Below are 25515 nucleotides of genomic sequence, written 5' to 3' on the forward strand. Positions count from 1 at the left end.
CCCAAACCAAACTTTCCCAATCCTCACCACAGTGGCCTCTCTGAAATGCACACTATAACAGAACGTGATAGGGGCCTCCCGGTGTAACACTACCCTCAGTCTATAATCCCAGCAGGTCGAGGAGGAAACTCTGCCGTGGAGGGCTTGCAGTAAGGGCAAATGTCATTGGTTTCTGCTCTTGGCAATTTAAACAGTGCTTCTGTTCAATAATATGTATCTGGTAGTCTTAAGCCAGATCATGGCGAGTACATCAGGTCCCAAAACTAATTGCACCTCATCTAGTCTGCCACACAGTAAATGGTGCCCTTGACTATCAGGTCGACGGGGAATCAGTGGCCCAGCTCACCACCACTGCGTCAGGGCCCCAGGCGTACATTCAACATTGCCAGGCGAGCGCCGCACCAGCCTCCTGTCTCCAACTCCCCGAGCAGCACTCACCCGGGTAAGTTCCTGACTCCCATGTCGTGGCCCTATGCTTGTGGACCTCCGGTCGGCATCGCCGTCGAGGCACCAGCTGCACTCGACCACTCTCACTGACCACGCCACAATACAGCAAAGTTTCAGGTGGGTTCCCTCCAAAATGCCGTTCTACACGTCTGTGTGCTCGCCGATGTCCTCTGGTTTCGGCCTCTGAGGTGTGGAGGGCCGATGACGCAGCTATGGTCGCCGCATTGGAGTCGCCACCAGGAACTTCCACGAAGCCGGGCAAGCGATCCACCCGCCTCTCACCTCCAGTTTGCAGGGCAGCGCTCACCCGGGTAACTGTCGTTTATCGCTGCCGCGGCCCCACCCCAACAGGTCCTTGGCCTCCACCACCACTTGTCCACGCAGAGCCAGCCGTCGGTAGTAGTGATCACGGGCCGTATCCTGAATGGGCTAAGTCCAGTCCTCAGGGCAGTATATTTCCCAGTACCTCTTTCTCGCCGTTTTCCACTGATATTCCGATTCATATAGTTTGCAGTTTTACAGGCGGCCAAGCAATTACCCAGCTTCCGGCACAGGCTCTTACAGGCCATCAAGCATCGCTGCGCTGCCGCACCCAGCAAATGGCTGCCTCACAAGCCGAAGCCCGGGTCTCAGTCTTTTCCGTGCGCTGATGTGACTCCGACACCAGCGCTCAGAACACATCCGCCATGATCGGCGGCTAGCCACGCCCCCCACCCCCAAGCAGTTGTTAAGTCTCAGAGGTAGAACCTATATCAGGGGATAGCGAGACAATCAGCTGTGTGTCGGTCGAATATGATACCATCTTAAAGCTGAAAGTGAGCGGACATACAGACTGAAAAGTATAGGGCTCAGGAACAAACCCTGAGGTACCCCACATATGTATACTTAATAGTGGATGTGTTTCCTGCTCATCATTTTGTTTGCTGTTCACTGGGACTCTTATATGGCATTGGATAGGAGCGCAGACAAAGAACAGGAACTGCTCTCTGTCAGGACTGTTTATACAAGCATGATCATGTCACTGTCTCTCTGTGATTGAATGTGCTGCTGAACACCTGGTATGTCAAGCCTTTGTACATTTAGGCTTCAGTGTTTATTCATGCAGTGTTTCATGAAGAGGTTGCATACCATATTCACCTCTGTGTCTTTAATAGAACCTAAACCTTCTGCCCTGGGAGAGATTTTACATTAATTATGACATTCAGCAAGCTGAAATGGATCCTATCACCAGGGTCATAAAAGCATGCAGGCAAACCCTCAGGATGCATGGGTGATTGTTCTGGAAGGCATAGCTTGGCAGAACCCTTTCTTCCCTCCATTGCAAGAGAACACTGCCAACAACAAAGAGGCACATCCTGCATCCCCTATTACTAGGCAGCAAGTCTCGTATCATGCATGACCACTACCCTGTGGAGTGGCGCGCAAGCAGCGGTTAACACTAGGGGAACTAGAAAAGGATAATAAAAATGCAAAACCTACTAGAACAGGGCAGAGTTCAGATGCTAATAAGAGCAACACATTTGTGCACCTACGTGTACCAGCAGCTACCTCCTGCACTGAATCCTCAACAGCCAGTGCAAGCAGAAAACCACCTACAGGCATGTTGGGAGGTGAACAGAGGCTGAAGCAGGCTGCTTATAAGAAAAATACGGACCCTAATGTCTACGCGCTGACTCAAGCACAGCTGTGGGACTACAGGGATTAATCCTATTTCTAATTAATAAATAAAATACACTTCATTCATTGTTTAGATTAGGTGTACGATCTTAACAAGAACAAAATAGGAAGTGATGGCAGCATATTTCCATTTTACATAATGAATCAGGATATAGAGATATAAGGACCTAGGAGTTCTGCCTCTGGAATAAAAAAAAAACAGGGAAAGAAGAACTAGGAAGGGAAATCCTGTCGGTATGACGGTGTAAAGCTCCAATGTAAGGAATAAGACAAGTAAAACAGACAAAGAGGTAATAGCATTTGCAGTGCTTGGAAAGGAAACAAAAGTGCAGACAATCACTATCTCAGTGCACTGGTTTACTTCTAGGAAGTGGTAGTACTTTACTGCACACCTACTAAGTAGGACTGAGACTCTCCCTTGCATATGAAAAAAAAGAACAGGTGCTCAGTAACTACTACCCTTTTAAAACACTGGGCATTTATGTATAACATATTATTTACATTATTACATAACCACAGTGTAGGAAATTGGGTTACTGGTTGAGGGGTGGGAGGGCTTAAACCCTACTCAAGCAGCAACTACAATTATTCTCCGGGTGAAACAAGCAAACCCTAAACGAACCTGTGCTAATCCCAGGCTTAACACAGACGTGAAGTGTAAAGTATGCAGCACTTCAAACAGTAATAAAGTAAAACCACAACACAAGGAAAATCCCACACCAATTTAGAAAAACAGAGAAAGATTTAATAAATTATGACACTTTCAAAACAACAAAAATCCAATTAGTAAAACTAGAAATATGCAGTTTTAGAGATTTAAGTATAAATGGTGCTTAAAAGCACAAAGTACCAACCAACTGTGGCTATATGGTCACTCTGGATCGGGACAGAATCACAAGTTAAGCCAACCGCAATGGAGCGTGGGTCAGATACATCGACCAAGTTAGGCCTGCTGAACAACGTACCTTTCATCTTGGAGTGTTGCAAATCCCATGTTGAAGTTGTGCTGTGTAGCAGCAATTTCGATAGGTTGCGATGTGAGGTCCTACGTCAGGTACATGTGGTACCAAGTTACTAGGATCATACAAGTAAATTAAATGTGCTTATTGGGTGTAAGCCAATTCTACTAAGTTTAAAAGAGAGAGCACAAGCACTTTGGCACTGGTTATAGCAGTGGTAAAGGGTGCAGAGTCCAAAGGCCAGTCAAACGAAATCAGCAAAACGTGGGACAACGACATCAGATCCAACATACAGGTTAAAGCCATTACACCCCAAAGACCCTAGTGAGTCTGAACCTCCACCGCTGGAGGCAAAAAAAATCTTCAGCCCTGCCAAGTGCCACGCATCAAAGGTTAAACTAACGTAATTTAGTGTAATCCCCCACAATACCACTTGGCAACATTAATTAACACATCCGCGGATGTAAACTGAGTTCCCAGAAGAGTAGCTGTTAAACAGAACACAAGAGAGCATGGAATTAGTGTAATTAAAATTGCTCGTCATGATGTTCAGCTACAGTGATCCTGCTATTAAAGTACTAATGTTTGTGGAGGCAGCAAGCTCGCAAAACACTTATGATCTGGGTCCAGAGGTCAGAGTATTTGGCAGCGAAGTTCTGCAATTGGAAATACTCCGAAGCCAGAAAGGAGGGGGTGCTCCAAGATCCCCAAGCATAGGTGCTAGCTTATTGATAAGACTAACTTTGAGCGAATCCTATTTTAAGCAACAGTACTAGCCATTCTGGGACTTGCAGTTTACTTTATAAGTCACTGTATGCTTAGTGATATTGGCTAAAAATGAAATAGTACTGGCTGAAATTTACGTTTACAACACAGGGTTAGTTGTCACTTTTAATGAGCACAGAGAACAGGAGATTCTCTAGATTGCTGGTGTACAGAATGCTAAAAGCACCCCAAGGAAGAAACTGTGGTGTTGCGGTCTAGTCCGCAGCGCGCCCGGCGCATGACGTCACCGGACTTCCGGCGGCGGCCATCTTTGAATCGGCATTAGCGCGCCGATTCGAATAGCTATCGGAGCTCCAGATCGGCGCTCCTGCTGTGTATATGTTGATCTAGAATAAACCCCTTCTACCACACCCAGAGAGTTGTCTTCTGTTAAGGGGGGCACTTCAGGAAGGAAGGGACAACATTACAATGGCGACGAGGAGGTGAAACGGCCCAGCGCTGCCTCCACGGAGTGTGCCTCGTGGTTATCGCGCCATCCACATCCACGGTCACACCCCCGACCAGCAGGAGCGCGGCAGTGTCTTGGAGAGAAGAGGAGGGCGCGCATCTAGTCCGACGGGTCACTCTTGAGCCCGGCCCCGGTCAGCAGCAGTCCAGCGGAGTGGAACGGCGCCAGAGAGAGTCCGCGTGGCGAAGCGCACGCACCCACCGTGGCGGGGGTCACAGGACGCAACGGGAGAAGCGGCAACTCCGACCGAGAAGACAACCCCGGGGAAGGCAGCCCCGACAGCACCCGGGGGTCGAGGAGCTCGAGCCCAAGACCGCGGCGAACGGAGGCAAGAATCACGATGAGTGCCACATCGACAGGTTTGCCAAACCCGGTACCTTTCCTCACGAAAGCAGGGGTTCCGGATATGCCGTGGGAGGATTGGAAGCCGTACTTCTTGAATTTCTTGTTCGCGCTAGAGGAGGAGAGCGGAGCAGAGTTTCCCAGCACGCGCAGGAAGAGGATACTGCTACACCATTTGGGCCCGGCAGGCCAGAGAGTGTACGACGATTTGGTGAAGGTAGTGCGGCCCGCGGCAGACGATAATGTGTTTCAGCACGCGATCGACGACATGGACGCCCATTACCGGCCAACCGTATGCGTAGCGGTCGACAGGTACAACTTCTACCACAGAGCGCAACAGAAAGGGGAAACGATTGACCAGTATGTGGCGGCGTTACAGAAGCTTGCCTTAACGTGCAAATTTGGAACCTTCCAGGAAGAGCTGATCAGGGACCAAATTGTAATGCATGCAGCGAACGCGTCCATCCAGGACAAGTTGTGGGCTAATGGAGATGAACCCCTTAAGACCGTGGTAGCCATGGTGAAGAAAGCAGAAATGTCCAAGAGGTGCGCGGAGACAGCAAAGAAGGACCGACTCCCAGAACAAGCGGTGTGCAGGATAGAAGACAGGAAAAGCCGCGAGAGACAGGCGGCAGAGCAGCACAACTCGCGACAGTACAGGAAGCCCGTGGCCCGGGGCGCGAAACAGCAGACACAGGGACAAGGGAGCACTAACACGTGCTACAGATGTGGCAGCGAAAGACACGCCGCCAACGACAAGGGGTGCCCAGCGTTCCGAGCAAAGTGTGCATACTGCGGTCTGATGGGTCATTATGAAAGAGTGTGTCGAAGGAAAACGTCAAGGCAGCAAGTGAAGTACGTAGCACAGGAGTTGGGCAAGGAGGAAGAGCAGGAATGTCAAGAGGAGGACGATGAGATCTTGATGATTGAAGACCAGATCCTGGGGATCGACGGCGCGGTCGACAAGAAACCGAAGTGTGACATGACCATCGGGGGAGTGGGAGTCACCATGGTCGCCGACTCAGGTTCCCCCTACACGATCATAAAGAGAAAGATATGGGAAGAGGATTTCGCACCGGCTAACACCCACCAACTGCGCCCAACGGACATCCATCCGGTGACATTCACCGGGGAACCCATACCCATGGTAGGGTACTGCCCCCTAACATTTGAGTTCAAGGGCAGAACGTGCGAAGGAAAGCTGTACGTGGCAGAAAAGGGACCCTCGGTGTTGGGATGGAGAGATCAAGGGAAGCTGGGAATAAAACTGAACCCGGGAGGCCGTATACAGGTACTCATGATGGAAGAAGACCCCGGAGTGGGAGCAAGGCAGTGGAAGGAGGAGTTCCCAGAAGTCTTCAGAGACGACATAGGGAAGCTCACCAAGTTCACGCACAAAATTAACCTCAAGGAAGGAGCCAGACCGGTGTCCCACAAAGTGCGAAACATCCCGTTCCGTACCAGGGAGGCAGTACAGGAGGAACTGCAGAGATTAGAGGACAACGGGATCATCGAGGCCATAGACAACGCGGAATGGTTGGCCCCCTTAGTTGTGGCGCAGAAGCCGAACGGGAAGGTGAGGTTGTGTGTAGACCTCCGAGAACTCAACAAAAACATCGTGGTGGATAAGTTCCCGCTTCCCCGCATCAACGAGATGTTAGCCAAGACCAAGGGCGCCAGGTGGTTCTCCACAGTAGACTTGACGTCTGCGTATCACCAGATCGCACTCCACAAATCGAGCAGCCACCTCACATCGTTCATAACACCGTTCGGGTGCTACAAATTCCTACGGATGCCGTTCGGACTTGCCTCGGCAGCAGCAGTCTTCCAAAAATTGATGTACCGCCTGTTCAACAAGATGGAGGGAACCCAGTTCTTCCAGGACGACATCTTGGTGATGGGCGCCTCCAAGGAAGAACATGACCGGAGGCTAGCAGGCGTCCTGACAGTACTAGAGCAGAACGGGCTCACGGCCCAGTGGGACAAGTGCAAGTTTGGACTGGAAAGTGTCACGTACCTAGGGCACGAAATCAGCCAGGAAGGCATAAAACCCAAAGCCTCCAACGTGGCAGCCATCAGGGATGCACCCACACCCGCAAGCAAGGAGGAAGTACGGACATTCTTGGGGATGGCCGAGTTCTATAGCAAGTTCGTATCCCACTTTGCATCGAAGACGTACCACCTGAGATCGATCCTGAAGGACAAAACAGCATTCACATGGAAGGAGGAACAACAGATGGAGTTCGAGGGGATGAAAAGAGAAATATGCGAAGCCATACCCATTCAAGGATTCGACCCAGCAGCCCCCACGACTCTGACCACTGACGCGAGCGACCGAGGCTTAGGAGCCGTGCTAACGCAAAGGTCTGCACAAGGAGTGACAGCGACGATCAGCTTCGCGTCCCGCACGCTGGCAGACAATGAATGCAAATTCAGTGTGATCGAAAAAGAAATGCTAGCCGTCGTGTGGGCGGTGGAAAGGTTCCGACAGTTTTTGTGGGGAGGACGGTTCCTCTTACGAACAGACCACAAACCCCTAGTAAAGGTCCTCACATCCAACGGCCATGAGCACGCTACGCCAAGGATCGCAAAGATGACGCTGCGGCTCCTTGACTACGTGTACGACGTAGAATACATCCCAGGCACCAGGAACCGAGTGGCGGATTACCTGAGCAGAGCGGCCGCGAAGGAATCAGCAGAAGCGCAAGACGCAGAAAATTGGGCAGAGTACGCAGTGGCGTTCATGGGCGATCACGAAAGGGCCATCAGCAAGCAGGAATGGGAAGAAGAGTACGAGTCTGACGAGAAAGTGAAGGCCGTCAAGACATATGTGACGCAGGGGTGGCCGGAGAAGAGATTGCTCGGAGAAGAACTCAAACAATACTGGGAGGTCAGAGAAGAACTGTCGCTGGGGGACAACCCGTGTTTCCTGTTCCGGAGCAACAAAGTAGTACCCCCGTTGGCGCTGCGACCCAGAGTGGTGGCCTTGGCACACGAAGGTCATTTGGGAATCGTGAAAACGAAGGGAAGAGTGAAGGAGGATTATTGGTGGCCTGGGTTGGACCTTGCCGTGGAAAGGCACGTCAGGTCATGTGAGCAATGCAGCAACGCAGACAAGACGCAGAAAATGCTACGTCCACCACTGGGACACTTCGACTGCCCGGAAAACCCGTGGGAAGAGATCTCTATAGATGTTCTGGGCCCCATTCAAGACGCCAGTGGCAACCAGAAGTACCTCACCGTGGTCGTGGACAGGTACTCGAAGTGGCCGGAAGTCCATGTGGACGAAAACGCAGAGACTGATACTATCTTGGGATTCCTCACGGAGGTGTTCATCAGAGAAGGAATCCCCAAAGGTATCCTCAGTGACAACGGTCCACAGTTCACGTCGACAAAATGGGAGGCCTTCATGGACAGAAACGGGATAACAGTCAGGCGCACGCCTGTGTACCATCCGGCGGGGAACGGAGCCGTAGAGAGATTCAACAGGGTGATAATGGGGTCAGTGCAAGCGGCCATCGGGCAGGGAGCAAGCTGGGAGAAAGAACTCAAGCGCCTGCTATGGGCGTACCGGATAACTCCCTCGTCCACAGGTTACAGCCCATTCCGCATACTGAGAGGAAGAGAACCGTTCACCCGAGACAATGTGGCGTGGAAGAAGCTCACTGTGCAGAGTCGTTGGTCACCGGCTGTGGTGCGCAGGAACTTGGAGAAGGCGCAAGCTGTGTACACTAACTACTACGACGCAAGGCATAACACCAAGGAGGTCGCCCTGGAGAAAGGAGAGTGGGTAAGGGTGAAAATACCGGCACCGGGTAGGAAGGGGGACAGCAAGTTCACGCCCCCATTCCAAGTGGTGGAACCCTATTCCACATCAGCCTTACTGAGCGACGGGAAGATATGGGCACAAGACCGGATGGCTAGATGTACCAGGGCCGATGAAGCCGAGCTGAACATGGAGCCGGACAGCAGGGCAGGAGCTGAGTCCACACCGGCGGGAAAGGGGGAGTGTAGGAGACCGGAGGGAGAAGCAGGAAGCGTTCCCAAAGGAACCTGGAGTCCAAGAAGTGGAGGTGCCGAGACTCCAGGACTAAGTGACCGAGGGACAGAGTTGGGTGGTCTTGAACCACGAGAAGTGAGTGGGGAGGCGATCCCGAGTGGGGGGAGCAACACCCCTACCGCAGGCGCAGGAAGCAGGAGGACACGCTGCGGAAGGAGAATAATGCTACCACGAAGATTCGAGGAGTTCAGCCTGGACCACAAGTAAGACTGTTCTGGTGTGTAACTGAGACTGAGACTTTGGTGTTTGTAAAGGAGGGAGATGTGGTGTTGCGGTCTAGTCCGCAGCGCGCCCGGCGCGTGACGTCACCGGACTTCCGGCGGCGGCCATCTTTGAATCGGCATTAGCGCGCCGATTCGAATAGCTATCAGAGCTCCAGATCGGCGCTCCTGCTGTGTATATGTTGATCTAGAATAAACCCCTTCTACCACACCCAGAGAGTTGTCTTCTGTTAAGGGGGGCACTTCAGGAAGGAAGGGACAACATTACAGAAACTGCAGTGGCATCCCGAAGAAAGTGAAAAGTAAGAGTAGACTGAAAGAGGAGAAGACTCGCAAAAGCGTGGGAAGTGAGTGCATAAGAGGCCTTTAAAGAGGGCATGATGGCGGAAGAAACGGAAGGAGTACTACGCAGCGTAGCTAGAATGTTGGGACGTAGAACTAATGCAGGGGCTTGTGGGAACTAGAGAAAGTATTGCTACTGGACCCTGATATGTGAGAGCATTATCAGGAACAGAATGTCGCACCGCCGTGGAGCGAACGAGCCTGGATGTCAGCAGCCCAGAAGCATGGAGTGCATTCTGGCGTACAGACTGTTGCACCAGCTTGATGGAAGGCTGGGCGGTGTTGCCAGCTGGTCTGGAGAGATAGCTTAGGACTCATGGTGCCAGAAATGCTCCACTTAAGCAATTTACCGATTGAGACAGTTCAACAGCAACACAGCGTTCCGGTCCCCCTCTTCCGTGCATAGGTACTGAATCCATGCCAGGTTTTATATTTGCAATTTGGTCCATGTAGTCCTTTTAATTTATAATAAATTCAGCACTACAGGTATGGAGACTCACGCATGGAACTGGATGGTAAACCTGAGAACTTTGTAGCGGTCAAATATGTCACCCTCTGTGTTGCTGGAACCGCTTGAAGCAACTACACTGATTATATGTAATTTAATGCACTAATTACGGCAATATTGAGTATTGCTGATTGTTTCTCTGCTTCAGGTCAATACTTAACTTTGCTATGAAGTGTCCCTCCGACGTGCCGCACAAAATACATGCAAATGTCACAGACATGATGCAAAGCACGGAAATGTTACAAATAAGCAGCCCTGTTCCTGCAGCACAGCGCACGCCTTGCTGTAATCGAATGTTTACCTGGTCAGGGTTGTTTTTCCCGAACCCGGAAGTCCTCGTATGAGATACAAGTGCTTCGTAAATCTGGTACGAGGCGGCCCAGCAGCTGCGGGTGGCCCTCTAGCTGCCGACTGCCCCCTGCCTCTTCCCCGCGGGCAGCCGCCCCTAACGCCTCTTCTTGAATTCTGGCCTCTACCACGCAAGCTGAGGCCCCCGAAGGCCTCCCACAGGTCATCTCCCATCTCACGCGGAGGGAGAGCAGTGTGCTCTGCGGTTCTGCGCTGGCCGCGGCCCCTGATGCTCATTTGCAGCTTTCACTCCCCACAAACTCTCACACAGAGAAACGAAAGCTAGGAAGCAGAGTGGGGCGGGGCGCGAGGATGGTCTACTTCTTCGTGTGATGATATAGTCCAAAGGTCGTTGTTTTCATACTTTTGTTTCACGAAATCTCCATTGTCGCTCGCGCATATCTTAATTTGAAGAACCTCGCCCCGAGAAGTATCTTCAAGGCACTTTTAAACACTATCTTGCAGCGCACCCCTCCCCCCTTAAAAAAAAAAATGCTTGCTGAGGCTGGTGCCGATGTCCTGGGGTGTGTTCACACCACTCTATGGACATCAAACCCTTGGAAAACGAGCTGTGAAAGCACTATTAACAGTGGTTTTCAGCTCGTTTTCCCTGCCACCTTGTGATATCGGCTCCTTGCTGGGAGACCCTGTGATGGGGGAGCCGATATCGTGTCTCGCAGTGGCATTGTGAGTTGGCAGGTATGCACGCGGTTCTCTGCAACTATGTTTTATTTTTTTTTAAAACCTTCTTTATGAATTCTCTCTTATTATAGAGCTCCGCTGTCTCACAGGGGAGCATATTATCAAGCACGGCGATAAAAGTATCGCCGCTTTAGCGGCAGAAAACTGCCGCTAAAGTGGCGTAATGGGCTTGATAATATGCCGCAGAGAATTCCAATAGAAGCCCATGTTGACACCAGAACATGGGCTTCTATGGGAATTCTCAAGGGCATATTATCAAGCGCATTATCGCTGCTTTAGTGGCAGATTTCTGCGGCTAAAGCGGCGATAATTTTAACGACGTTTCTTGATAATATGCCCCATGTTGAGGTTTCCGATCACTGGTCTTTCCTCAGAGATCGCCATGGCCGAAACCAAATTTGGCACCCCCTCCCACTTGGGCTTTTTGATTGTCTATGTATTGAAAATTTGGGAGCAGTGTGAGGAGCGCCATGAAAAAGAAAAACACACAAAAAGTGCAATAAGTTGCCAGCAGCCTTCATAAAACAAGCATTTGCAATGCAACAGGTCTCGCATTTGGGAGAGTTTGAGCTAATGACATTGTAACGACTGCCCTTTAGGGCAATCCTGCTATCCCCTCTAATTATAGACCCATCAGTCTGATAGACAATTTACAGAAGGTTTTTGCTAGACAAGTTTTAGATAAACTCCAAAATTGGATGGATGATAACAAGATATTGTCCTCAGCCCAAGCGGGTTTTCGTGCAAAAATTAGCACGTGCGACCAAGCCTTCAGATTTTCTCTGTTGGCTTGGAAGTACGTGCTTCTTAGGAAACAGCGGCTTTATGTGGCCTTTGTGGATCTGTGAGCTGCGTTCGACTTGGTGCCACGCAACTTGTTGTGGAAGACTATGCTTGACCAAGGTGCCCCGGCTGATTTGGTGACTATGATTGCCAGCTTGCATAAGGACACTTATGGGCAGGTTAGGTGGGGGTAAATGGGGAACTGACGGAGAGGATTCCGATAGAACGCGGGGTCCGCCAGGGGTGCTTCCTCGCTCCCACACTGTTTTCTCTGTACATTAATGATGTGGTGAGCTGCTTAATGGATTGCAATAATGATGCCCCCCTCGCTGAATAGCGCAAAAGTACCTATCTTACTCTTCGCGGATGATTCGCTTTTAATATCCACTACCCCCATGGGCTTACAAGTCTTATTGAATAAATTCCTGGGTTTTTGTAAGGACAGGAAACTGGAACAGAACACCACGAAAAGTACATTTATGGTGTTCGGTAAAACAAGGGGTGGTACTCGAGAGGTTAAGATCATGCATGAACCCCTGGAACGTGTAAAGGATTTTGATTACTTGGGCATAGGCTTAAGTGAGTCACTTAGCTGAGATTATCAATTGAGGAAGAGCTACTTGACCTTATGCCAAAGATCTAAATCAGTATTAAGATTCTTTAAACAATCTTACACCCAACCCCTCTCCCCGGCCCTTGAAATATATCGTGCAAAAGCCCAGAACGGAGCTCTGTATGGAGCGGAGATCTGGGGATTCACCCCTGTAACCCAGCTAACAACCTGCGAGAACAACTTTGCAAGGGCTCTGATTGCACTACCCGTCACAACACCACTTACCCCACTTTTTTGTGACCTTGGGCTAAAAAGAATCGGTGACTTGGCTGCCCTGAAACCCTTAATTTATTGGCTGCGCCTATGGACTACTCCCCAATTAACTGAATATCGTAACTCTTTACGGGTGGTCCTGGCACTTAAGGGGGCAAAACAACTTACCTGGTTCAATCATATCGCTAAATGGTGCAAGTCACTGAACCTAATGGGTCTATGGGAGAATCCAGAACAGGCTACCGGACGTGACATTCTGTCCCTTAAAGCTATTTACTGGAAGGTGGCGGGGGAGCACTACACTAATAATATAGCTAGTGGACAGCTAACAGCAAATTTTTTAATTATAAAATCCTGCTCCTCTTTTGAACCATTCCTTGACTTGATCTCGCCTTCACTTGCTAAAAGCCTATATGTCAGGTTTAGGTATGGTAACCTATTACTGAAATTTCCAGGGAAAGGGGAGAGGGGTTTAGTAATTGACACCTGCCCTGCATGCTGCGAAGCTGACGAAACCGAAGAACACATATTGTTCATCTGCTCCAAGTACAGGCAGCTACGCAGGAGATGGATTAGACCTATTTGCCTTAATATGGGTGTCAAGAAGTATCAGATCGCGTTTCGAATTTTTAAAGCAGACACTTCTGGACCAATTGTTTTTTCCGTTAGTCGTTTTCTGTTATCCTTTTGGTTCATCCGTAAAAAAATTCCTTTGTTAGTTATGATATTATTCTAAAAGTCTCTTGTGTAGTTATGAAACCGTTTTAATCTTGTGGTTTTTTTTTCCTTCCCTAGCTGATTTATATGGTTTATCTTTCTTATGTTTGTTGGTTGCATTGCTCCTCTCCATAAGGATGATTAGAATGATGGTACATGTATTCATGTTATTAAATTGATTCGATATGTCATTTGTATTCACGATTGCAATGGTTTAATACTATTTTTATTGTAGATATATTTATGTTTTATATTATGTACACTTTGATGGTTTTTACAAATGACCGAATAAAGATATGATGATGATGATGACGACTGCCCTTATTTATGTGTTTTGAAACCTGCAAGCAGTGCGTAAACACACACTTTGTACTTATAGTTGTTGCTTACAAGAAGCAAGGCTGGCAGTAACTGCCAGTCTTGCTTCTGGCAAGCAACGACTAAGCTTGTAGGTTTTCAAAACAAATAGATAAAAGGCATCGTCCTTTACAATGCCAATAGCTCAAGCTCTCAAATGCAAGATCTATTGCATACGAAGGCCTGTCTTAAATATGCCCCTTGATTTAAAAGAGCCCGTCTACAGATTGTATAATGAGAACCCAGACTTCCAATATTGATTTCTTCATAATTTTAGTGCAAATCGGAACGGAACGGATTCAGTTAATTTTTCCTGCCTAGCCCTTTAGTAACATTGGAATTTTAACATGTAAGTGGTCACTGGGTCTACTTACATTAAAAAAAAACGTTATTATGCCCGCAATATGTGAGAACTTTTAGGAGGAGAATATAACAGCGATTAAAATAATTTCCAGTTGTATCATTCTTCAACAATTATATATAATGAGAACAATATATGATGGCCTCATTTAAGTGTCACAAGCAAGGTTAGCATAGACCTGCGTTAATAGTGAGCGATGTTATTTAGTATAAGCATTTTCTTTTATTACGGTTTTCACACGAGAAATGAGACCCGCTCTCAAGTGCAGTTATTGTATTGTATTGTATTGTATTGTATTGTATTGCAATTGCATTTGTATAGCGCTTACTACCCCTGACGAAGCGTCGAAGCGCTTTTTGGCGAGTACAAAGCTACTCCAGGACCCATAGAGGATTAGTGTTGAATTAGTATAGTGAAACATGCAAGTGAATTTTAAGTGGTGGATATGTTAGTTAGTTATTTGGATTCGGAAGGATAGCAGAAGGATAGAAGAGGAAAAAAAGGTTTGTATTTATATAGCTGTTCTGCTTGGGTTTTCGGATCAGGTGGAACCCGCTCAACAGAGCCTTTCTAACCCAAACCAGAACGTTACCCCCTCCCTAGGGCCTTTATACACCTAAATAACCACATATATATGTACCACCTAAGGACAGGGAATTCCTATTATATATATATATATATCAAGACCTCACAGCCTCGCGATCTCAGACAGACCCAGAACCTCCTACCCAGACGGCAGCCACAGTCTCGCGGTCTCAGACAGACCCAGAACTTCCTACCCAGACGGCAGCCACAGTCTCGCGGTCTCAGACAGACCCAGAACTTCCTACCCAGACGGCAGCCACAGTCTCACGATCTCAGACAGACCCAGAACTTCCTACCCAGACGGCAGCCACAGTCTCGCGATCTCAGACAGACCCAGAACTTCCTACCCAGACGGCAGCCACAGTCTCGCGGTCTCAGACAGACCCAGAACTTCCTACCCAGACGGCAGCCACAGTCTCGCGGTCTCAGACAGACCCAGAACTTCCTACCCAGACGGCAGCCACAGTCTCGCAGTCTCAGACCTCACAGCTTCGCGGTCTCAGACAGACCCAGAACTTCCTACCCAGACGGCAGCCACAGTCTCGCGGTCTCAGACAGACCCAGAACTTCCTACCCAGACGGCAGCCACAGTCTCGCGGTCTCAGACAGACCCAGAACTTCCTACCCAGACGGCAGCCTTAGCCTCGCGGTCTCGAACAGACCCAGTACTTCCTACCCAGACGGCAGCCTTAGCACGAGCTCATCCTATTATCACCGTAGTACACGATAGGGGAATCGGGGTTACTATGTATCAGATCACACAAAGACTATTAGTTGAGCACAACCTGTTCTTTAGTTCGAGGGGCTCTTTTCTCCCTCATTCAGTTACCACTTACCTGATCAGGATTAACATCTGTTCATGTCAAGTTGAATCTGACTAGAAGAATAGGCTATCCTCCTATACAAGGATACACAACACATGCTGACTCACAACAAGCTAAATACTTTATTTAATTGCTACATGCACACTCACAGAATACATCATATATACAACCTGCAAGGAAAGTAAAAGGTTAAGTTATACACTTCAATAAAAAAGGGGTCGACATCACCTTAGTCGTATGTAGCCTGTGCTCAATGGTCATCTAGGTTCCCTTCTCGTCTGTGCCTCGGCTTCGCCTGGAAGTCACACCTCCGCAGTCGCGGATCTACTCCCTTCTCCCTCTCCGAGTCACTGGAACCTCTTCCTCATCGGCTACTCTCTCCTCTTTAGATTCAAGTTCATCATCTGTCTTCCCTGAAATAAGTAGTAGCTTTTCTGCTAACGGCCAGGTGCCGCCTATGGACTAGAAGCAAGTGCAAGTATCTAACTCAGACTTTCACTAATATAGAGGTGCATTCTCTCATGGAAAATTCCAGCTTGAAACCTGCCGCCCACCAAATTCCTGTACCTCCCCATGCCAAGGACACGTTCCCAGCCGGCCGGCCTGATGTAGTGTCTTCGGCAGGGGAAAAATACACTCCTTCGATAAGGGCCGGCCTGAACCGGTTCTCTCCGAGCGAATAACACCTCATAACTAAAATATCACCCTTCACCTAGAAATGTCCCAAGCTGCCGGGGCAGAAAGAAAGATGGAGTCTCTCCTGTCTGAGGCCTACCAGGCCTGAATTCAGCACGACTCCATGAAATACCCTCACTATAGGGCAGGTTATCCTTAATACTAACGAATCTATCCCCTAGGCTATGTATGTAAGCCCTGATCTATGGGGAGGAGCACAGGATCGTGTCAAAGTGTCTAGTAAATAGGCTCTATTCACTACTCTAATCCTTAGACTTGGATGGAAAGAGACTGAAGTCATATTAATCGCTCTACAACACAAGAAGGCCGGGAAAATCGAGCAGTACATTTCACCCTTGACTTCAGTCTATTATACATCCATTAAACAGAACTAACATCGGTGGAAGAATAATATGAAACAAAACTAACTGATCTATGCCTAGTACCGAGTGTACAGAATTGAAGCAGTGAAGGGATACACTGAATAAAGCAACAGATAGAAATCAAAACAGCGATAGCAATCAAAATGCCACCTTATGTGTGGCGTAACATATGCACGTCCGGTAACCAATTAAAGAGCCAGTCAAACCAGCCCTGATCAATGTGTTTTCTAACTTCATCCGTTAAGTCATGCAACTTATCTAGGTGTGCACGAATGGATTGTGTATGATCAGATAAGTTAAAACAGCAGAGGCCTTCAAAGTCCGAGCAACCATGTCCATGTTTAAGCAAAAGATAATCAATGGCTGCTCTATTTTGCAAAATGGCCCTACGTTCACCCTGGGCGTCTAATAGCAAGTCAGACAAGACTGTAGAAGTATGATTAATAGATTTCACCATCCAGCAAGCCATTTTCCCGATAGATTTGGCATTATAAACCGCCAAAGCAGGAACACCAATAATTGAAACTGCTAGGCTAAGATATTCAGACTTGGAATATAAATGCAAAGATGAGTCACAATCCTCCTGTAACATCATAGTATCTCGAAGCACACGAGAGTTGGCATTTGGATGTGATGAGAACATTAGCAAACTCAGTCTGGTAATGGCACACGGGCCTCCGGAAATGTTTGCAGGGACATATGGCCAGGAAGTATTACCACATGAGAAAAGCCATCCGGCAGGTAGCAACATCGCACGATAGTGACTGGGAGTAACTACCAAACTATTGCAAGTCATATTGTTCTGGACTGAGACACATGTGGTCGGTGTCCTCTGAAAACACAAAGTCCGTTCGTGAGTTGTGAATGAAGTGGCGCCTCTTAACTTGAGGCGTAGGCATTCAGAAATTGCATTAGGATTACATGTAAGAAAGAAGCATAGGTCACCTCGTGTGATGTTATACGTAATTATTTGGGACTGGATGGGGAGTTGCTCATTCGGCAGTTCAGTGCACAAAGGACAATATACATGGGTAGCAAAATCACCCAGGATAATATTCGGACGAGCCTTCGAAACGTTAAAGATACTAATTAAAGTCTCCAGTGAGGCGGGGACAGCAACTAGACAAGTCGCTAGAATGTCATGCACAGATCTCATCGGTGTCAAGCAGAAGTGAGGGGCATCAGTCACTCTCTTGGCCAGTAATGTCCAAAAGTTCGATGACGAATCCCACGCATTGAAGGAACGCAACACTCGGGTTCTCAGTTCATCCCGGGTTGACGGGATCCCTTCTCTCTCGCCGAACCAATCCAAAAGGAGTCCAGTTCCGACACATCCTGCAGCAACAATCCAAAGAATGATCTGAAAAAGAACCAAATACAGGCATTAATCATTCTCGTAAATAACATTTATCAGCTGGGACAGCTTCCCAGCTATCTTTCCCTGGCCTCATAACCAAAATGGTATTGTCCTGACCGGTGGCAATAACCTCTGCTTGTTCAGGGGGATTCTTAGGCGATTGCACCCAAACCCTGGCCCCAGGGTTATCCGTAGAGCCAAAGCCTTTCTGGCCACGTACAGTTAGCAAAGTTGGGGCAGTGCCTTTCAATATTTCGCCACTGAAAACAGGCATAATGAGTAATTGAGCCACTCGGTCAGTGCGGTGTATCAGTAAGTCAATCTCACTGCTATTTAGCAGAAGTACCTTAATCTCTCCCTGATAGTCACTGTCGATGACACCTCCAAGTACCTGGATGCCTTTTACAGCCAGCCCCGATCTAGGGGCGATCAATCCAAAATTCCCAGGTGGTATATGAATACCAACACCAGTAGCAATGATGACCCGATTCTTACTCTCCAGAACGGTGTCATCCATGGCGTGCAAGTCTAAACCTGCCGACCCTGGGGTCGCTCTGCATGGAGTCAGAGCTCCGGGAGTAATTTCCCAATACATCACAGTTTCACTAATTACATTAGGCATAGTCTCAACATTTGGGGGAAACAAACGCATAAGTGGAGATTCAGCATTTAAAAAAGGACGATTATTCAGAATCAATAGTGCTTGTGGTAAAAAGTCTCGCCAGTTTTTATACTTGTCATCTGTTAACTTTCGTAATTGGTCCTTTAACAGGCCATTCAATCTCTCCACCAGGCCCGAGGCCTGCGGGTAGTAGGGTATATGAAATATCCATTCAATATTATTTTCCACACAGAATTCTTGTACCAATCTTCCACGAAAATGGGATGCATTATCAGATTGAATTTGGAATGGCACACCATAATACATCATAATCAATTCTAATGTTTTTATGGTATTCAATTGGGTAGCTTGCTTACATGGAAGAGCTACCAGCAAGCCACTATATGTATCGACAAGTGTGCAAACATATTGACAATTCCTACTCATGGGAAGGGGTCCGATGTAATCAATCTGCCAAATTTGAGCGGGCAGTTTCCCGCGATGTAAATGGCCTCTAACAATTTGGGGTACCTTACGCTGTCTGATATGTTGACAGACGGGACAATGTAAAATAACATTTTTGATTAGATCCAGGGGAATATAAATTCCTCTATCAGCAGCCCACCTGCTAGTGGCCTTCTCTCCAAAGTGTCCTGCCTTCTGGTGTGCCCATTTCGCCAATCCCGCAATATCAGGATCTTGTCTGTCCACCACTGCCTCAGCAATTTTAGATTTTTCATCTGCAATGTTATGAAAAAATTTGTCAAGGGAGTCTATTGGGGTGTGAGCATCCACATGGAAGATTGTAACAGTACTCTGTGGGAGCATCTCCCAAATTTCTTGCCATAACTCTTTTCCCCACAATTCTTTGGAATGTAACTTCCAATTATGGGAATGCCAAGTCGGCAACCAAACAGCCAGTCCATTGGCAGTTGACCAAGAATCGGTAAAAATATGACATGTACCAGGTAATTCTTGTTTCAAAACTTGGTAAACAGCGTAAAGCTCGGCAAATTGGCTACTCTTCCCTTCACCAGTTGTGCTCAACAGTTTCTGTGTGACCGGATTATAAGACACCGCCTTCCAGTGCCGTGTCGTCCCAATAAACTTCGCCGACCCATCTGTGAACCAAACATGGTTTCTGTCCTCAGCGGACAAATCATCAAAAGGTCTACCCCACTTAACAGGAGACTCCTGTTCTAAAGGTACGGAACACTCACTCTCAGTCTCAGTCGACGGTGCTTGCGCCACTTGCTCATGTAAAGACGCAACTCCTTTCGGGCCCACACGTGCCCTGTCTTGTATGTACCATTTCCATTTAATCACGCTCGCCTCTTGAGCATGCCCAATTCGATGAGTTTTCGGTGAACTCAGAACCCACTGCATAATAGGAATTTCAGGACGCAAGAATATATCATGTCCCAAAGTCAATTGCTCGGTATCCACCAAAGCCCAATAACAAGCAAGTAGCTGTTTCTCAAAGGGTGTATAACGCTCACCAGCATCAGGTAGCTTTTTGGTCCAAAAACCTAACGGTACCTTACTCCTGCCTTGTTTCTGCCACAAACTCCAATTTGCATAAGGGCCTTGCACAGACACATTCAAATCCACATCACCATCACGTACAGGCCATAGATCCATAGCATGTTGAATTGCCTCTTTCGCCAGACTAAATGCATCTTGCTGTTGCTTATCCCATTCAAATGCATTCTTTTTACGTGTAATTCGGTACAAAGGGGCCAATATTTGACTCAAATGAGGAATATGCTGGCGCCAAAAACCAAATAAGCCAATGAAGCTCTGGGCTTCCTTCCTATTCCTCGGAACCGAAAAATCAAGAATCTTCTGTTTAACTTGAGGGATCACCTCGCGGAGTCCCTCATGCCAATTAATACCTAAAAATTTTACAGCTTGGGACGGACCTTGTAATTTATCCGGATTGATCTCCCAACCTTTCTCACGCAGACATTCAATGACTCTATCTAATTGTGTCTGAACATCCTCTTGTGTTTCGCCTTGGATCAAAACATCATCAATATAATGACATATCTGAATTTTGGGATGAACTGGTACCTCAGCCAAATGTTCTGCCACCAGCCGGTGACAAATCGTAGGACTATGCACATAGCCCTGAGGAAGACTTCTAAACGTCATCTGACGCCCGTTCCACGTAAAACTGAACTGTTCCTGACACTCAGGGGCAATTGGAATAGAAAAGAAAGCATTAGCAATATCGATGGACGCATACCATGTACCTGGATGTGTTTGGATTCTTTCAATCAGGGTAATAACATCCGGTACTGCAACAGTCAAAGAGGGCGTGTGTTTGTTCAATTCTCGATAATCAACAGTCATGCGCCAAGAATTATCACTCTTACGCACCGGCCAAACAGGATTATTCCAAGCAGAAGTAACTGGAGTTATAACACCTGCATCAACCAACTCCTGAATGGTGGTACTAATCTCTTCATGACCACCCGGAATACGATACTGCTTCTGACAAACCACTTTGGTCGCCTGGGGAACTTGTATGGGGGGCATCCTTAAACGACCAACCCGTATAGGTCTGGACGAGATATAATGCGTCGTTCCAAATTGGTAACACCCATCATCAAGATGCAACGTCATTCCCTTCAAAATATCAATTCCAATTATGAATTCTAAGAGTGGCACCACTAATACAGAATATTCCTTTCTAGGGATTCTACCTATTCTCATTTCAAGCAAAGTTTGAACTGCAGGGGTTTCTTTTCCTCCTAATCCGGTAATAGTAAAAGGCTGCCCTGTAAACTTCTTTGATTTTCCATGAATAAGAGTGGCCTCCGCTCCTGTATCAACTAATGCTCGGGCCCTTTGGATATTACGATGTCTCCAATAAATATCAATATCTACATAGGGTCTATTATCTCTATGAGCCCATCTGTGTACCGGAGCTTGACCTATTTCCTAGTCATTCTTACTGCATTCTGTGTACCAGGACAAATCAGGATAAAGACTCTCACGTTTCTTAGGTATCGGTATCTCCTGTTCATATCCATTCCCCGTACGGAACGGATTCAAGTCTTCAGTATTATACCGTGGGTTACGATCAACCAAGCTGTGACGATTCTCTCTCCTCCTCAACTCAGGAGATTGATCCCTATCATCTCTACGCCTGCTGTAAGCATGATCATTTCTCCCCCTTTCCTTTTCCCCCTCTCTCTCCCTGTCCCGCTCTCGACGGGGGGACAGATCACGTACAGGACGTCGATCATCACGACGATCAGAGCGCCCACGGCGATCGTCATCACCGCTACCATCAGAACAACCACGATCACACTCAGTCGTTCGAACACGCCGGGCACCCTCCTTCCGATCCAAGCCCCGTTTGCGAAACAACTCCCACAAACGAGCAGTAGTCTCACCATCAATGTCCTCCCGACGTACACCATCAGCCAAAAGACCAGTAAAGATATCACGTCTAGTAAATTTATATTCACCAGGAGTACGAGTGTCAGACCGGGGCTGACGTTCAGGTTTAAACCACTCACCCAACTCACCGAGTTGGCGCACCGATTGCAACACCGTAGATAGCACATTACCAGTCTGGTTAATCAACAAAGTCATCATGACCTGCTTGTAGGCGACAGGAGAAGAGCGAATGATACGATTCCGCACAGAAGAAGTCAACATCCCATCAAGCAACCTGTCAGCAGTGCCCAGAAAAATAGCCGTTTTCATCACTTCCTCCTTAAGACGTTGCGCAGCATCACGCAAGGTATACCACGGCTTGTCATTGACAGGCCAGTCAGACTCAGTAGGATACTTCAAATTACAACCCTCAGTCGCCAATTGGAGCAAAGAAATTTGACCACCACCATTATAGTTACGAAAATGATCCTGCACAGTAGAATCCAAACTAAAAGAACAAAATTTCAAACAGTCGCCAGTATCCAGCATAATACCAGCAGCGCCTAGTTCATAAAGGCGCACCATCCATGTGAGCAAGGCCTCACCAGTCCGCTGCCGAAAGCGCTGCAAAATATCACTAATTTCTTGTTGAGTAAAATCTTCTAAACAGTCCAAAGAAACACCCTGCGGAGCATTAGGAGATTGCTGCAACTTCCGACGAAAAACCGGATGCGCAGAGACCACGGGACGAGCATCACAAGGAACCCGAGCAGTACCAGTAGAGGGACAATCAGTGTAAGAAGCATCGATCCCGCCCGAAGAACGAGCGTAATCACGGGGTGCACCATCAGAGGTGCGAGAAGCAGACTTACATTCATGACGGGAACGAGAAAACTCGTGCGTAACAGACTCCTCACCCGAGGAACAAGAGGTACTCGAGTCCCAGATATTACCATCCCATTCATCAGGATTCCAATCTAGTCCAGCTTTCGCCACGACCAGACGCACCTTACGCGTCGAAACTCGACCACGCCTGTTCTTGTACTTATAACGAGCAATCCGCACAGCCGCCCTTTCGGCAACCGTTTGGTAAGTGTCAAGTTTGTCAGAAAGCAACTTATTTTGACATCGCAGTAGAGTATTAGAATTCTGAATCTCAACAAAGTGTGCCTCCACATCCTTAAGAGAGATCTGTAATTTCAACAATCTCTCATGCAGAATCCGATACGCAGACAGAATAACCCAACCTCTGCGCCCCAAAGCGGGAACCTCCTCACCCTTCAATACAGGTGCCGTCTGCAAACAAGTAATCACGTCAGCCGGTTCCGCCGACTCCAAAGAAGAGTTCCAATTTTCACTCAGACCAGTAGAGTCAGCCCACTCACGGGCTAAGGCTCCATAAGGCGTTGAATCCCATCCGGGAATATCAACGGACAATTTAAGAGTAGATTTAGATTTCTTAGAAAACATCGCGAAAAAAGAAAGAAAAAGAAACGCAGAGAAAAGAAAGGAAGAGAGAAAGAGAGAGAGAAAAAAAACTATACACGCAAATATATAAAAAAGAATGCAAAGAAAACCACGCACACACCGAAAGCAAACATAAGACAAACAAAACGCACACAGGTTTCGTAAACAGTTCGTGACGCCAAATGTTCTGCTTGGGTTTTCGGATCAGGTGGAACCCGCTCAACAGAGCCTTTCTAACCCAAACCAGAACGTTACCCCCTCCCTAGGGCCTTTTTACACCTAAATAACCACATATATATGTACCACCTAAGGACAGGGAATTCCTATTATATATATATATATATCAAGACCTCACAGCCTCGCGATCTCAGACAGACCCAGAACCTCCTACCAAGACGGCAGCCACAGTCTCGCGGTCTCAGACAGACCCAGAACTTCCTACCCAGACGGCAGCCACAGTCTCGCGGTCTCAGACAGACCCAGAACTTCCTACCCAGACGGCAGCCACAGTCTCGCGATCTCAGACAGACCCAGAACTTCCTACCCAGACGGCAGCCACAGTCTCGCGATCTCAGACAGACCCAGAACTTCCTACCCAGACGGTAGCCACAGTCTCGCGGTCTCAGACAGACCCAGAACTTCCTACCCAGACGGCAGCCACAGTCTCGCGGTCTCAGACAGACCCAGAACTTCCTACCCAGACGGCAGCCACAGTCTCGCAGTCTCAGACCTCACAGCCTCGCGGTCTCAGACAGACCCAGAACTTCCTACCCAGACGGCAGCCACAGTCTCGCGGTCTCAGACAGACCCAGAACTTCCTACCCAGACGGCAGCCACAGTCTCGCGGTCTCAGACAGACCCAGAACTTCTTACCCAGACGGCAGCCTTAGCCTCGCGGTCTCGAACAGACCCAGTACTTCCTACCCAGACGGCAGCCTTAGCACGAGCTCATCCTATTATCACCGTAGTACACGATAGGGGAATCGGGGTTACTATGTATCAGATCACACAAAGACTATTAGTTGAGCACAACCTGTTCTTTAGTTCGAGGGGCTCTTTTCTCCCTCATTCAGTTACCACTTACCTGATCAGGATTAACATCTGTTCATGTCAAGTTGAATCTGACTAGAAGAATAGGCTATCCTCCTATACAAGGATACACAACACATGCTGACTCACAACAAGCTAAATACTTTATTTAATTGCTACATGCACACTCACAGAATACATCATATATACAACCTGCAAGGAAAGTAAAAGGTTAAGTTATACACTTCAATAAAAAAGGGGTCGACATCACCTTAGTCGTATGTAGCCTGTGCTCAATGGTCATCTAGGTTCCCTTCTCGTCTGTGCCTCGGCTTCGCCTGGAAGTCACACCTCCGCAGTCGCGGATCTACTCCCTTCTCCCTCTCCGAGTCACTGGAACCTCTTCCTCATCGGCTACTCTCTCCTCTTTAGATTCAAGTTCATCATCTGTCTTCCCTGAAATAAGTAGTAGCTTTTCTGCTAACGGCCAGGTGCCGCCTATGGACTAGAAGCAAGTGCAAGTATCTAACTCAGACTTTCACTAATATAGAGGTGCATTCTCTCATGCAAAATTCCAGCTTGAAACCTGCCGCCCACCAAATTCCTGTACCTCCCCGTGCCAAGGACACGTTCCCAGCCGGCCGGCCTGATGTAGTGTCTTCGGCAGGGGAAAAATACACTCCTTCGATAAGGGCCGGCCTGAACCGGTTCTCTCCGAGCGAATAACACCTCATAACTAAAATATCACCCTTCACCTAGAAATGTCCCAAGCTGCCGGGGCAGAAAGAAAGATGGAGTCTCTCCTGTCTGAGGCCTACCAGGCCTGAATTCAGCACGACTCCATGAAATACCCTCACTATAGGGCAGGTTATCCTTAATACTAACGAATCTATCCCCTAGGCTATGTATGTAAGCCCTGATCTATGGGGAGGAGCACAGGATCGTGTCAAAGTGTCTAGTAAATAGGCTCTATTCACTACTCTAATCCTTAGACTTGGATGGAAAGAGACTGAAGTCATATTAATCGCTCTACAACACAAGAAGGCCGGGAAAATCGAGCAGTACAATAGCGCTTCTTACCCCTGATTGGGTGTTAAAGCGCTTTTTTTTGGCAAGTAGCACACTACTTCAGGAACCCATAAAGGATTAGTGGTGAATTAGTATGATGAAATATGAAAGTAATTTGAGTGGTGGATATTAGTCAGTTATTTGGAGTGAGAAGGATAGCGGAGGGATAGAAGGGAGAGAAAGGTTTGCATTCATATAGTGCCTGTTACCCCTGATCGGGTGTTTAAGCGATTTTCTGGTGAGTAGCAGGCT

General features: G+C 47.9%; 1 protein-coding gene across 1 annotated transcript in view; it reads right to left on the reverse strand.

The window, feature by feature from the left end:
- The window catches only part of N4BP2L1 (NEDD4 binding protein 2 like 1), a 248292-nt gene extending 237855 nt beyond the window's left edge, over positions 1-10437 (reverse strand). The window contains exon 1 of the mRNA XM_085621679.1: positions 10092-10437. Coding sequence (XP_085477805.1) covers positions 10092-10375 — 284 coding nt within the window. The 5' untranslated portion in view covers positions 10376-10437. The remainder of the gene's footprint in view (positions 1-10091) is intronic.
- Positions 10438-25515: the final 15078 nt, after the last annotated feature.

Source organism: Triturus cristatus, chromosome 8, assembly GCF_964204655.1.
Source record: "Triturus cristatus chromosome 8, aTriCri1.1, whole genome shotgun sequence".
Taxonomy (NCBI): domain Eukaryota; kingdom Metazoa; phylum Chordata; class Amphibia; order Caudata; family Salamandridae; genus Triturus; species Triturus cristatus.